The sequence below is a fragment of the Entelurus aequoreus genome, linkage group LG12 (assembly GCF_033978785.1).
Source record: "Entelurus aequoreus isolate RoL-2023_Sb linkage group LG12, RoL_Eaeq_v1.1, whole genome shotgun sequence".
Classification (NCBI taxonomy): Eukaryota; Metazoa; Chordata; class Actinopteri; order Syngnathiformes; family Syngnathidae; genus Entelurus; species Entelurus aequoreus.
Window position 1 is genome coordinate 20,593,017 of NC_084742.1, and position 13,459 is coordinate 20,606,475.

At 42.0% G+C, this 13,459-nt stretch overlaps 1 protein-coding gene across 1 annotated transcript; it reads left to right on the forward strand.

The window, feature by feature from the left end:
* Positions 1-201: 201 nt before the first annotated feature.
* dvl2 (dishevelled segment polarity protein 2) lies at positions 202-13,441 on the forward strand. Its single transcript, XM_062065139.1, has 15 exons — positions 202-741; positions 4,080-4,149; positions 4,950-5,110; positions 5,817-5,926; positions 6,057-6,186; positions 6,256-6,346; positions 9,708-9,777; positions 9,847-9,986; positions 10,075-10,151; positions 10,225-10,292; positions 10,379-10,513; positions 10,820-10,951; positions 11,393-11,569; positions 11,649-11,873; positions 11,950-13,441. Exons 1-15 carry the CDS (start codon positions 581-583, stop codon positions 12,519-12,521), a joined length of 2,319 nt encoding a protein of 772 aa, XP_061921123.1. The 5' UTR covers positions 202-580; the 3' UTR covers positions 12,522-13,441.
* Positions 13,442-13,459: the final 18 nt, after the last annotated feature.

Sequence of the window (13,459 nt, forward strand, 5' to 3'; positions counted from 1 at the left end):
TTTTCTATTTATGTGTGAGTGTGAATGTTGTCTATCTGTGTTGGCCCTGCGATGAGGTGGCGACTTGTCTCGGGTGCACCCCGCCTTCCGCCCTAGTGAAGCTGGGATAGGCTCCATCCCCCTCCCGCGACCACGAGAGGGACAAGCGGTAGAAAATCAATGGGTGGATGGATACAAAACTCAGCATTAGCACGGTTGGGGCGTACGTAAGAAGAAGGGGGCGTACGTGATGACGTCACACGCCGTGGTGGCTCACAAAAAAGTGGTGAAAACTTTTTAGAGCCCCCCCTTATCCTCCCCTCCAGCCGTATGTTTTTGTTGGGGGGGGAGTAGTAAGTTGTTCGGAGTTCGATTGGCGTCAATGTGGTTTATTTGTCTTTTTCATGTAGTTAAAATGTGACTGTTGACGCTTGCTTCCAAAACCGCTACGGGCGCTTTTAAAGAGAAGGACTTCACTCGGGAGTGGGGAAAAAAATCTGAGCAGCGACCATTGCTTCACCTCGTTAGCCAGCTAGCCTGCTAGCGGCTGCTAGCTAACTCACCTCTTGTGTGTTTGTGGGAGACAAAAGCAGCCGCGGACATGGCGGAAACTAAAATTATATATCACATTGACGAAGAAGAGACTCCGTATTTGGTGAAAATTCCCATCAGTGCCGAGAGCATAACACTGCTGGACTTTAAACAAGTCTTGAACAAGCCCAACTACAAGTTCTTCTTCAAATCCATGGACCAGGACTTTGGGTGAGTTTTCCATATTAGTGATATTCTACTCACTATGAATATTTTAACGCTTTGTATCAATAGGTATTCATTTGATACCATGAAAAGTCATTTTTGAGAAATTACTTTTTACAAGCCAGGGTGTGTTTTGAACCAAGCCTGTAATGTGATCAGGGAAAATTGGAAAGTGAAGCTGGACGTGAATGCATCCAGCATGGTGGCTTTCAATCAGCATGACTAATGAGAAGATGCATGAGGGCGTGTATGTAAAAGAAGGGACATTTCTCAGCAAACATCATTACAATTCAGAAGGTGTGGTAATGACGTTGGTGGGTTCCCCCCCCCCCCCCAATCCCCCTACCCCCTCTCCTTAAATCCATCATGTTCAAATCCTTGCCTTTTCTTTTATTTTGGGATTGCAGCCAGGATTTTGTCCCCACTCCTTAACACTTTGGCCTGCCAGCCACCCCCTTTTCCCCCACTTCCTCTGCATAGAACAATCTCCTCTCCTCTATCAATTAATCTTTTTGGGCTGGCTGTTAATCCTGCCGCATAGGAATGCAATGCAATGAGCGAGACACCTTCTTTAAACCCCAACATAGACTGTAGGAGCTGCTTTGTCCCAGTGGAACCTGTGCCATGGGAGCCCCATTAGGAACCAGGAGTGACATGAAAAGGCTTTGTGAAAAAAAATGGGTAGTTAGACTAGACCACCCTGTTAACCAATGTGCTATTGCATCCATTTACCCTGATGATGTTTCTTTACAGTGCCATGAATATAAACTATAATTGTCAATGGTTCACACATTCTCTGTTTATTCTCTTTTAATTAGAGAATGGTGACACTTGCGCTTAGGAAATAAGTACACCTTAAAAGAGCCCTACTAAAACCAACTTTTCGTACCTGCTGTTGTGTATTTGGAACGTGCATAAGTCCTGAAAATTTGAAATCAAATCCTGGAGGCCTTGAGTTATTGATATCTGCCCAATGTCAGTGGAAAAAATGAGTTACAGATATCAGTTTGTATGAAAAATCTCTGATGTAAACGCTTTTGATCCACCAGTCGAGCAGCAAAGCTGGACAGCCAGTTAACATCTAAATGTTCTCCAATAAGCACACAAGTTTGACCTTTTGTTGTTTTTTAGTGAAGTCATTTACAAAAAGTAAACATGTTAGGCTATAGGGTACTAAGAGCTAGCCGGTAAACAATTGGTAAGCACACAATAGCACACACACTAGACATACGTAATAGGGAATGGACCAATATGGTAGTCTAAAATACCACATTTGGGAATACAAACAAATATCAAATATTATGTTGCATATTAGTTACAGATACAAAATATCCAAAGCAGAAACGTATTAGAAAGTATCTACTAACAAACGTGTCCATATCATTTAACTTACTGCGCTATGAGCTTAATTCAATGAATGATTGTAACCACTAGGTGTCGCCATAAACAAATTAACTTTATTTCCAGTCATCCATTTTTTACCACTTGTCCACTTGATCAGGCCATTTCTAACATTCCGTAATACAAAAAATACAAGTATATACTAAGATTCATGCTGATATCGTATCAGATTTGTATCTGTATTAGCCAATACCCAAGGCTCCAATATCAGTATTGTATTGGAAGTCAAAAAGTTGTATAGGGACACCCCTACAAAGCATGCCGTGCAGCATAATAACCTTGGCAGTGGGTTGCTTCCTCGCCCCCTTTCAGATGTGTACAACACCCAAACTAAGCACTTATTGTGCCAAATTCTCTTTCTAAGGGAATAAAAAGTCAGCTTTGTGCAGCCTCATTTAAATATTTCCAGCAGAGTTACAATGACTATTTTCAAACATACCCCATGTTGTACTGCATTTTAATATTTTGTTTTGCAATTGTGTGATGTTTTTTGTCTGGACCCCAGGAAGAATAGTCTCCACTGCGGTGTAGACTAAAGGGGATCCTTAATAAACTAAACTAAACCACCTAGTCAGCTGTCCAATCAAAGCAGAAACACCCCCCCCCCCCCCCCCCCCCCACACAACCCCGCCGCCCATGTAACCCAACAACGAGTGTGAAATTGTGTTTTCATTTTGCTTGGTACCAGGCCAGCTTTCGGCCACAGCGGTGTGTGTAGCGTTTATGGTCCGAGGGGGTTGCTGGTTTGGATCAGACCAGGACCAGTGCTTGGAAGCTGGGGACGGACATGGACCATTTGCGGGTTTCCACTGGGAAAAGATTTTGGAGTCTGTGGATGTTGTACTGATCCCAAGGCTGGCACTATGACCTGTTCTTGTTGCATTTATTGTTACACAAGAGATGCCGAGGGATTTAACATTACAAGGAAGAGTGGGGCAAATGGAGGGGTTGGACAAACTGTGGGTTTTAGATTATCTGACGGTGAATAAGCATATTTCTGAGCTATTTTGACCTACGCTATTTCAAAGTATTAGGTACAGTATTGGGATTCAAGAACCGGATGGCATAAACATTAATTTGCTCTCAAACTATTAGTAGCATTACACTGCTCTCGGAAAGCACCAGCGACCACAACAATCTGCTCATATATGCTAACAGCTGCTTAAAGCCAGTGGAGCTCGACCAAAACTAGCACACATTTGAGGCAGTCCGTCGGACCCTGTGTGTCCTCTTACGCCAGCCCGTCTGCCTGTGAACTGCTTTAATAATAACATTGGGTTGTAGCTGGGAAATGACATACAGACGCACGCAAATGTCTGCCAAACCAACTTTTTTTTACTTCCTTCTCACTTTTGAAGACATTGGATTTACAAGGTTCATGTTGTGTAATGTTATTTGTCAATTTTCTTGAACGCGTGTGCTGCTTTGCTGCAATGGAAGCATATTGGATTTAACTAGTAAACAGCTACTAAATCATTATGAACTAAAACTATGGCAAGGTTTCTTGTAAATATTGCAATGCATTATCTAACAGCAACACAATTGATGGAAAACCATACTGAGTTAGCTTCCCGGGCTGGCAAAGTTAGTGTGTCAAAATCTGCAATGGGATGGCAATCGTATCAATACATTCGTCAATAAGCTGAATACACTTATTGTATCGCTAAAGAGGGAAGTAGCATTGTTCTTTCTTCCTACTCTGGCTTCCAGCCAGCATTTATCCACTACACTGTCACCATAGTTGCAGCCTAATAAAGTTAATGCTGTTCGTTATTTGTGTGTAAGGTAGGCAGATTCCTGACTTAACAATGCTGTAAAAACAATGTTCGGAGATTGTTATTGACCATTCTTTTGACTTGTCTTTATTATGTGCATTAATGTTTGGTGAAGTGAGTGCCATGTTTTTGATATGATGGATTCTGTTCTGTCTTGTGTGTTTTCAGCGTGGTGAAGGAAGAAATTTCGGACGACAACACCAAATTACCTTGCTTCAATGGTCGAGTAGTATCATGGGTAAAATGTTTTACTAACCTTCCATAACAACTGTCAAGCAAATGCATGTCCTTATCCCAAAGTGTGCAACTGCATTGTTGTTTCTACGATGTTCAATAAGTAAAATACCAAATTGTTAAAAAAAGAAATGTAAAATGTAAAGCTCTTTTGGAACATTTTAAATACTTTTTACAAGGTCCAATTTTTTAAAAAGTAACTTTTAAAAAGACACAAAATCTTGTGACTGGACTTGGCCCGGTTTAGCAGGTTTGAGGCTCTAGCATCTGTTAAGTGCATAAGAATGAAGGAGAGCATTAAAGCGAGGAGACCTAGAGGGAGCGATATGTGATCTGCACGCCAAGAAGGGTGGAGGGATCCCAGAAGACATGCGCTTCATGGTCGCACAGCCATTACTGTGAATGTGTGTGTGAGTTGAGGGGTAATTGGAGAGAGGGGCTGAAGTGGCTGTTAAACTCCTTTCAGTTGCATTGTTTAGTGAAGGAATGTACTATGCATATTACAGCGTTAGAAACTGTTTGAATAGTGTTGTATTGTAACCCTAATTTTAATATGGAAAGCTTGTGTTATACAGGATAATGATAGTATGTTTGTTGGTTTAACAGGAAAGGATACATGTTCAGTATAGGATAGTGTTTCAATGATCCCGTGAGACAACCGTGTGAAAAGAGAGCAGTGTTGCCATGTCAAAATAGTTGACATCTTACCCCCTTGTGCCTCTTCTAGTCTCCATTTTTTTGTACTTTTTATTTTCCTCTACAGCTCATGCTGCCTCACGAAATGTTTGCCTCTGTTTTTGTCAGCTGGTGTCTTCAGATGCCCCAGCAGCAGAGCCTGCCTCTCCAGTGGCACTTCCCCCGGTGGAGCAAGCGTCCACCCAGCCTTCACCCCCTCCGCCGCCGCTGCCACCCCCACCCGCAGAGAGAACCGGTGGCATCGGAGACTCCAGGCCTCCCTCTTTTCAGTAATCATTCACTTTCTCATTAATTGAAAATCCATCACCCAGTCAGTAACATTTACTGTAAAAGCGGTGCAATCTACTGTAACCACGATAATGTATAATTTTTCCTGACTGTCATGCACTTCCACTATCAGGTTGCTACAAGAAGAGCTTATTTGAACCTGATAGCAACAGGTACCGCCCTTATTAACATGACCAGCTTGGGAACATTTCTTTTATCTAAGCATCAGGCCTGGATTAAATGAAGTTGCTATAAACAATGTTTTTTTAATTTTTTTAAATGCTGTTTAACACTATTACATTAACTTAAACTTTTAAAAGCCAAACTACAAATATCTCTGTTTCAAGTAACAGCCAAAAGCTTTTTAAGTTCTGACTTATTAGCCCATTGGAATGTACAGTGTTACTTTTCAACATGACTGCATTCATACCTTTTTTGTTCTTCTCCTTTTTGGATCACTTTCTGTCCTCTGTGGCCTTACAGTGTTAATGTATTCGCTGTCAAATTATGCCATTTCTTTTAAAAATTTTACTGAATGTACGGGCTGTGGGCTAATGAAGTAAGTATGCTAAACTGTAGCGTACTCAAAACATAACTTCAAATTCTCTCAAAATGGATCTTCATAGAATGAAGTTGGCGGACCAAAGATCTTGTGTGTAAACATTTTAAACTGCGGTGAGCCCAACTTTTCTTTTGCCTCTCTTGCAGTCCTAATGCGACGGGCAGCGTGGAGACTTTAGATGAGCAGACAGAAACAGAATCAGTAGTTTCCTTCAGGAGAGAGAGGCCTCGACACAGAGAGAGCATAGAGCAACACGGTGAGCTATCAAGATGTGGCACGCCGCCATCTTCCTTGTGATATAATCAAGGAATGGCATGAAGGCAGAACTGAGGCTGAGCTGTAAAAAGAGCAAAGTTGAAAATCTCCCATTGTTTCTCTGATTTTAGGTCCTCGGATAAATGGCCAGAGCCGTCTGGAGCGCCACCTGGCAGGATATGAGAGTTCCAGCACAATGATGAGCAGCGAGCTGGAGACAACCAGCTTTTGTGACTCTGAAGAAGATGACACCATGAGCAGGTGAGGTCACAACTTTTGGTCATCTAATTTTGGACTCAATTAAATCATGTTTTTTTTTTCTTTTTGCAGGTTCAGCAGTGCAACAGAGCAGAGTACGGCCTCAAGACTTTTGAAACGACATAGACGACGCAGGAAACAGCGCCCCCCTCGTCTGGAGAGGGTATGCACATACTGCTCGTTAGTCTGATGTTCAATGATACCTCTGTTTTAATAATAATCTGTTCCAAAAGGTCTGAAGACCCAAAGGTACACATGCCGAAGTAATTTTCCCATTAGAAATAATGTAAATCTAATTAGTCCGTTTCAGACAAACAAATATATGAGCACTAAACACATTTTATAACAATTATAGTTTTACATGTAGAAAACTATTCAAAAATATATCAATAATGAATGAAAAGGAAAATTCACCATTAAACATAATTTTTTCTTTTTATTAAAGACTCTTGATGGCGATGAGCGGCGATAGGGGAGGGTTAAGGAGAGCCACACTGACGTCACCTTTGTAGTTATTTATTGAATTCAATTGTGTTTCTCACCTTCCTTTATGATTATTGGTACTCCTGTTGTATCCAAGAATGCCATCATTGTGCCAACACAACTTTGTTTGAGGGTGAGCATTACAGCACAACATGTCACACTGTTGTTGCTCTGCAACCCTACAGCAGTATGCTCCAACTCTGTTTTCTCTGGCTTCACTCACGGTGGGTTATTTTGCAACCATACTTGGTAAATAAAAGCAGAGAGACTGAGGCACCAACACATTGGATGCCTTGTTTGGCCTCCTAATTCCGCAGACTGATACCCGGGCAGGTGAACTAGTTTATTACGCTCAATGTTTGGCTGTACGAAAACAGAGAGGGCATACAAATATCGGGGCAAACCTTTGGCAAAAATTGAGTCAAAAAACGATTCATACCAGGGTCTCCCCCAGATTGCCAATTGCTGGGTTACAATCATGTGGCCTACAGACACTTCAGGGTTTCAGGTGAAGGGCAAAAGTCCCATTAGACTACTGTTTTTACAGGCATCGGTGCAGATTTGGCCATATTTTGAAAGTTTTAGAGGCAAGTATACAAGCTATCATGAAAAATATTGAAATGGAATGGAGTAGATTTCTACGCTCTTAAGAAAAGTAATTTTCTAAATCTTTAAACCAGGGTTGTCCAAACTAGTGCTTTGCCCGCGAGACGCCATGAATGCAATAAACAATCTGGCCTGCGGAGTGTTTCCAAATTAAATGTTTAATATCTAGCAATCTTATTGCTGCAAATAACTGCCATCTTGTGGAAAATGTAAGTAATGCAGGTTAATGACCATTAAGTGTGATTTTGAAGCAAACACATCACAGCATTTACTTCTATGACCCAATACTAACAGCCTTCCCTACTCATGGTGCCAAAAAATAAAATGCAACCACATAGTCACACATAACACAACCTGCTTACTGAACTTTGTGGATGTTACAAAAAAAATGTCCAAGCACCTTAAAACATTCCTTAATAAACCCAAAAAGTAATTGAATGTGGCGGACCGCCAAAACATTTTTATTACCACCACACCTTGAAAATAAGTTTTTTAATTTTTTACTTGAAAACAAATTTAAGTAATATATTGTAGCCCCCAGAAGTCATTACACAACTTCCGACGCATGTTCTTACTTTTGTTACCAATCTTATGATAACAAACGGCACAATTCCAATAGGTTTTACTTACCGTGTACACACTTTCGTCTCTGTGAGTCTGCGCTTCCCCGCTGGACACACAACAGCACCTTCTCATTCTCCGCCAATCACCTTTCAGGGAAAGACGGTCTGTTTGCAAACATGGGAAAAACTAACATAAAATCCAAACCACACGAACATTTAAACATTAACATAAGCTGTTTTTTACAGTATGTGTGTGTGTATATATATATATATATATATATATATATATATATATATATATATATATATATATATATATATATATATATATATATATATATATATATATATATATATATATATTTGTGATGCACTCTTTTTTTACATTTATTTTCAATCATATGCTACCAATTCCAACACTTATTTCCTCTCATGCACACAAGTCTGTCTCCGTGCTTCACCCCTAGACACACAACAATACTTCCTCATTCTCCACCAATCCACTTTCAGGCACGGTATGTTCCCAATCAGAGGAACTCTGAACAACAATAACACATGAACATAAACATTAACACCAGTGTGTCGTTACAGTATGAATATAGCCTATTATTTGTGTATTGTTGACTTGTGATACACAGAAAATTTGGCTGCGGAAAAAAGACTGATCAGTGAGATCATCTGTCGATACCAGATGTTGTGATGACGTAAACAAGACACACATTATTGTCTGGAGTGGAGGCAGCATGTCTGTGATGTGGACATACTTTTATTGTATCAGAGATATACCAGCAGACAAAGAACTACAAAATGTGCAATGTGCAAATATTGTGGCGGCTTGTCAGGAGAGAAAGGCTTGAGCAGCAGCGCAAAGCAGGCGGACTGTCCTGTGCAGGATTATACCGAGTACTGTGTATCTCTACTGTTTACTACTGCAGTATCTTGTAACAGACGTTTCCACCATGTTTGATTGAGGTAATATATGCTGACAACTGTCATTTTGTTGATATCTATAATTGTCTTTACTAGAGATTCAACGGTACAGATCACCCACGCTATGGTCTGTACCTGGTTATAGAGCCACGGTTTTGCTTATTTTTCGGTAAGTTTTTTGTAGGTAAGTCGTTTTCCGACTGTAGGGACTTTTTGGAGTTCCTATAACCTTTTTAGTCCCCGGGCCGTTTTTCCATCGTGTTCCAACATACGGGAAGTAGGGACTACGGCCCTCAGATCCCATAACCATCTTAGCCCCTATTCTGAGGCAGGGTCTAAACTGAGTCCCATAGGAACTAAAATACATAGGTGATTGGTTGAACGTGCTTCTCTTAGCCACAACACTGATGCGCCATTTTTAAAAAGTCCCACAGAGTTGTTTAGGAGATTGCAACAGCAACAGGAAAAATGGACACAGCCTGCGATAAATGGACCGACGACGAGGTAAAAAAAAAGCCTCAAACCCTCACTACTTTTGCCGCAACTTTAAAAAAAATCTACAGCAGAAACAGACATTTTACGCTGCAAAAGAGCCTACAAAATCCTGTAGGATTTGTAGATGAAATAAACAGTACAATGTTAGTGTGAGGTTTGAAGTAGCCAATGGTTGAGCGTGTATTCCTACTCATAATCATAGTACTCATTCTAGAACACCTATACATTTTACAATTTTACAAGGTTTTTTTAAGTGCGAGAGGTATTTAAAATGAGAATTTCTTTAGATTTTTATAAGTGCCTGGGGTCTTGGAACATACCCGTAGGAATTACGAAGATCTGCTGTACTTTCTTCAAATTTTGTTTAAATCCTTATTGCTGCCTGTAAATTTAATATAATCTGAAAGGGCATCAAATAGGATCTAATGATGTATTTTCCTGTTTTAGGCTTCTTCCTTTAGCAGTGTGACAGACTCCACCATGTCCTTAAACATCATCACAGTCACTTTAAACATGGGTGTGTAGACTGTATTTCAGTACATACGGCTGGATGCACATGTGATTAAGTCGGTTTTCCACAATGCAGAGAAGTACAATTTCCTGGGCATCAGCATTGTGGGCCAAAGCAATGAAAGGGGTGACGGTGGCATCTACATTGGCTCCATCATGAAGGGGGGAGCAGTTGCTGCGGACGGACGCATTGAACCTGGCGACATGCTGTTGCAGGTGAGGAGAACTCCAGATAACTTAATGCTTGATGTCCTTCTTTGCAGTTAATTGGTTTTAACAATTGCGTTGACAACTTGTCAACAAGGTCAACGACATCAACTTTGAGAATATGAGCAATGACGACGCGGTGCGAGTGCTGAGAGAGATTGTGCATAAGCCGGGGTGAGTTAACTCTGGGGTCACTTGATCGATGCTTAAGATCAGCGAGATGAACGCTCTCTCCTGTGTATGCTAGGCCCATCATCCTCACTGTGGCCAAGTGCTGGGACCCCTCTCCTCAAGGTTACTTTACCCTACCGCGTAGTAAGTACCAAAAATATATAAATGTTATTGTTATATTGCATTTTGAAGGTTTTTTTCAACTGTGCTCTTTCTTTCCTGTGTTGTAGATGAACCCATCCGCCCCATTGACCCAGCAGCGTGGGTCAGCCACTCTGTAGCCATGACTGGCGCCTACCCTGTCTTCCCAGGCAGCTCTTCTCTCAGCACCATCACCTCCTCCTCCTCGGTCACTGAGACTGAACGTGAGAATATTTTTGCTTCCGTGTCCTTGAATAATCTCGGTTTGTGTATATAACTCCAATCTTCTTACAAACGTCTGATCTTCTAACTTTTTTTCTAGCCGCTATCTTGCGTCGCTGTAAATTATTTTCTGTTCCATGGCATCAGCACAAGATCATATTTCACATTTGTCTTTCTGCTTTTGTCACTGCTCTTACGTGAGATGATATATGGAGTCTGCTGCCTTGCTCCCTTTTGGTCTTTTTTTTAACTCCATTTATATTTTATTTCTGGCCTCCTTCCTAATGTTCTCTTCAATCTATCCTCAGGTTTTGATGACTTCAATTTGTCACTACACTCTGACATGGCATCCGTCGCCAAGGCCATGGCGTCACCAGAGTCGGGTCTAGAAGTGAGAGATCGCATGTGGCTCAAAATCACCATACCCAACGCTTTCCTAGGTAAACAAAATGCAGTTTGCTAACCTCTGCTTCACATGACTTCACAGGGCAGGCATTATGTTCCTGGAATTAAAAGTGTGATTTGTGGGCTGGCGGGGGTGGGGAAAACGGAACGAATGTATGAGTGTTTGTCTTGAATAAAAACAGCTGTTAAATTAGAATCACCTGCAACTGAATCATTGGAATAATAAAATACATTTGTATTATAGATTTTATACTATTTTCTTTTAAATAACATGTCTGCAGTTGCACTCAACGTTTGTGGGATTCACAAATCAATTTTCTATGTTAGCTGATACAAGTAATGGTATTGTTTTGAGTGTGCTGCTTTGCAAAACAGGCATTATTACACTTAACAGGCAATACCATTTTGTTAAAAACAATGTGTGTTTCAACTGCTAAATTACATTTTCATTTACGCTGCATATATTGTGTGTCCAGGCTCTGATGTGGTGGAGTGGCTGTTCCACCACATTGAGGGATTCCAGGACCGCCGTGAAGCAAGGAAGTATGCCAGCAATCTGCTGAAGGCTGGCTTCATTCGTCACACGGTCAACAAGATCACCTTCTCGGAACAATGCTATTACGTTTTTGGGGATTTAAGTGACTGTGAAAATTGTAAGTAACTCGTGCATACTGACTTGGAGGAAAACATCTGGTTTTCATGTCAAACATATTTTCTTCGTCTTCCACACAGACATGGCCAACCTGTCCCTGAACGACAACGATGGCTCCAGCGGGGCCTCAGACCAAGACACTTTGGCACCGCTGCCCCTTCCAGGAGCCTCACCGTGGCCTATGATGCACACGTTCCCTTATCAGCCCTACCCCACCCACCCATATTCCAGCCAGCCACCCCCATACCACGAGCTGACCAGTTACAGCTATGCCCCCGGAAGCACCGGCAGCCAGCACAGTGAAGGTGTGCATCATCAGCCTGACTGACAATGTAAGAAGTATTGTGGTTATTTGTGTCTAACACCGTTGTCTGTCCCCAGGGAGCCGGAGCAGTGGCTCAACGAGAAGTGAAGGTGAACGACGACGCAGCAGCAGCAAAGGGCCTGGCAGCACTGTGGGCGGAGGGGAAAAATCTCCCTGTGGCGGGGTTGGGGAAGGCGGAGGGGGTGATTCCCGTTCCGGTAGCGGCAGCGAATCAGAATACTCCACCCGCAGCAGTTTGAGGCGGGGACATGGGTCAGCTGCCCCCAGTGAGCACAGCCACGCCTCTTCCCAACGTTCACATCATCATCATCATCGCATGCCCCAGGCCCCCCACATGTCCCCCTACCCTCCAGGTATTCTACCTTACAACCCCATGATGGTAATGATGGTACCGCAGCACGCACACCCAGCCATGGCCGCAGCTCATGCTCTTCCGCACGCACAGCAGTTGCCCACAGCCCCCTTGCACCCGGCCCTGCCCCTGCCCCTTTCTTCAACTTCTGGCGGACCTCCTGGTGCTCCGCCCACTCGTGACCTGGGCTCTGTGCCCCCAGAACTGACTGCTTCACGCCAGTCCTTCCACTTGGCCATGGGTAATCCCAGTGAGTTTTTTGTGGATGTCATGTAGTGCCGCTAACTTTAATAAGGATCTGGTGGTAGCTTTTTGTGCTCCTTACAAGGGCCTATTGGATCTCGGGCACTTGATACAAATTTGGTGAGAACAGGGTTACATATTGACAAAATAAGATATGAAAGCAATCAATGCAGGAAGGAATGTCCTTTTCCGGGGATCTTACCAGCTTCCATATCTAATGTATGATATGACCAGTGTCATATCATGTAACCTGACTTGTGTGTGCGTCTTCTGGACAGTACTCATTTCCCCTTCTGTTTCTTTATCTAAAAGCAAGCTGGAGCTGATCCAGTTCTCTTGTTTGCATTCCCCACACAAAAATTGTTTAGGAAGAGAGGGTGGGATGCATTCATAGGTGACTCAATCCAGGAAGCAAACAGAGCTATTTAACACTAAAGGGTACCAAGTAGGCAGATACGAACTTGTAGATCTGTCAGTATATATTCAGTAGCTCCACAGAGTCTTTTAAGTGCCTTACTTTGTGCATTTTTATTGACACACTCCAGGTACATATGGCATCTCCCGTCTTTCAAAGAGTTTACGGCATTGTTTGACAACAAACTTTATTCCTAGTATGCTATTCATACCGTATGTACAATAACAGTACACAACACAGAGCTCTAATGTGAAGCACAAATCGCTCCAAAAGGTTGTGTTTAGTGAGATAATGCTGGAAGCGGTACTTTTTTGGGTCTCAGCTGTGGTCCAAACCCCCAGATTTATTTTTCTTATTTTATGTTACTGACTCGCATTATTCACACATTTCATTTTTTGTAGGAGTGACCATATAAATCATGTATAATCAAACTATCAAGGTGCTAAATGAAGAGTCCTCTTAAGTGAGATGGTTATGGCTCATTGATTTCAGATTGCCACCTTTTTGTCTGAAGAAAATAAACATTGATGTTCACAAATTTGTTTCTCCACACGTT

Excerpts from the sequence above, each read along its gene's own strand:
- dvl2 (XM_062065139.1), top strand. The coding sequence starts at position 581 with ATGGCGGAAACTAAAATTATATATCACATTGACGAAGAAGAGACTCCG. Across the intron at positions 6,187-6,255 it reads GAAGATGACACCATGAGCAG|GTTCAGCAGTGCAACAGAGC; the intron begins GTGAGGTCACAA and ends TTCTTTTTGCAG. Across the intron at positions 10,952-11,392 it reads CATACCCAACGCTTTCCTAG|GCTCTGATGTGGTGGAGTGG; the intron begins GTAAACAAAATG and ends TTGTGTGTCCAG.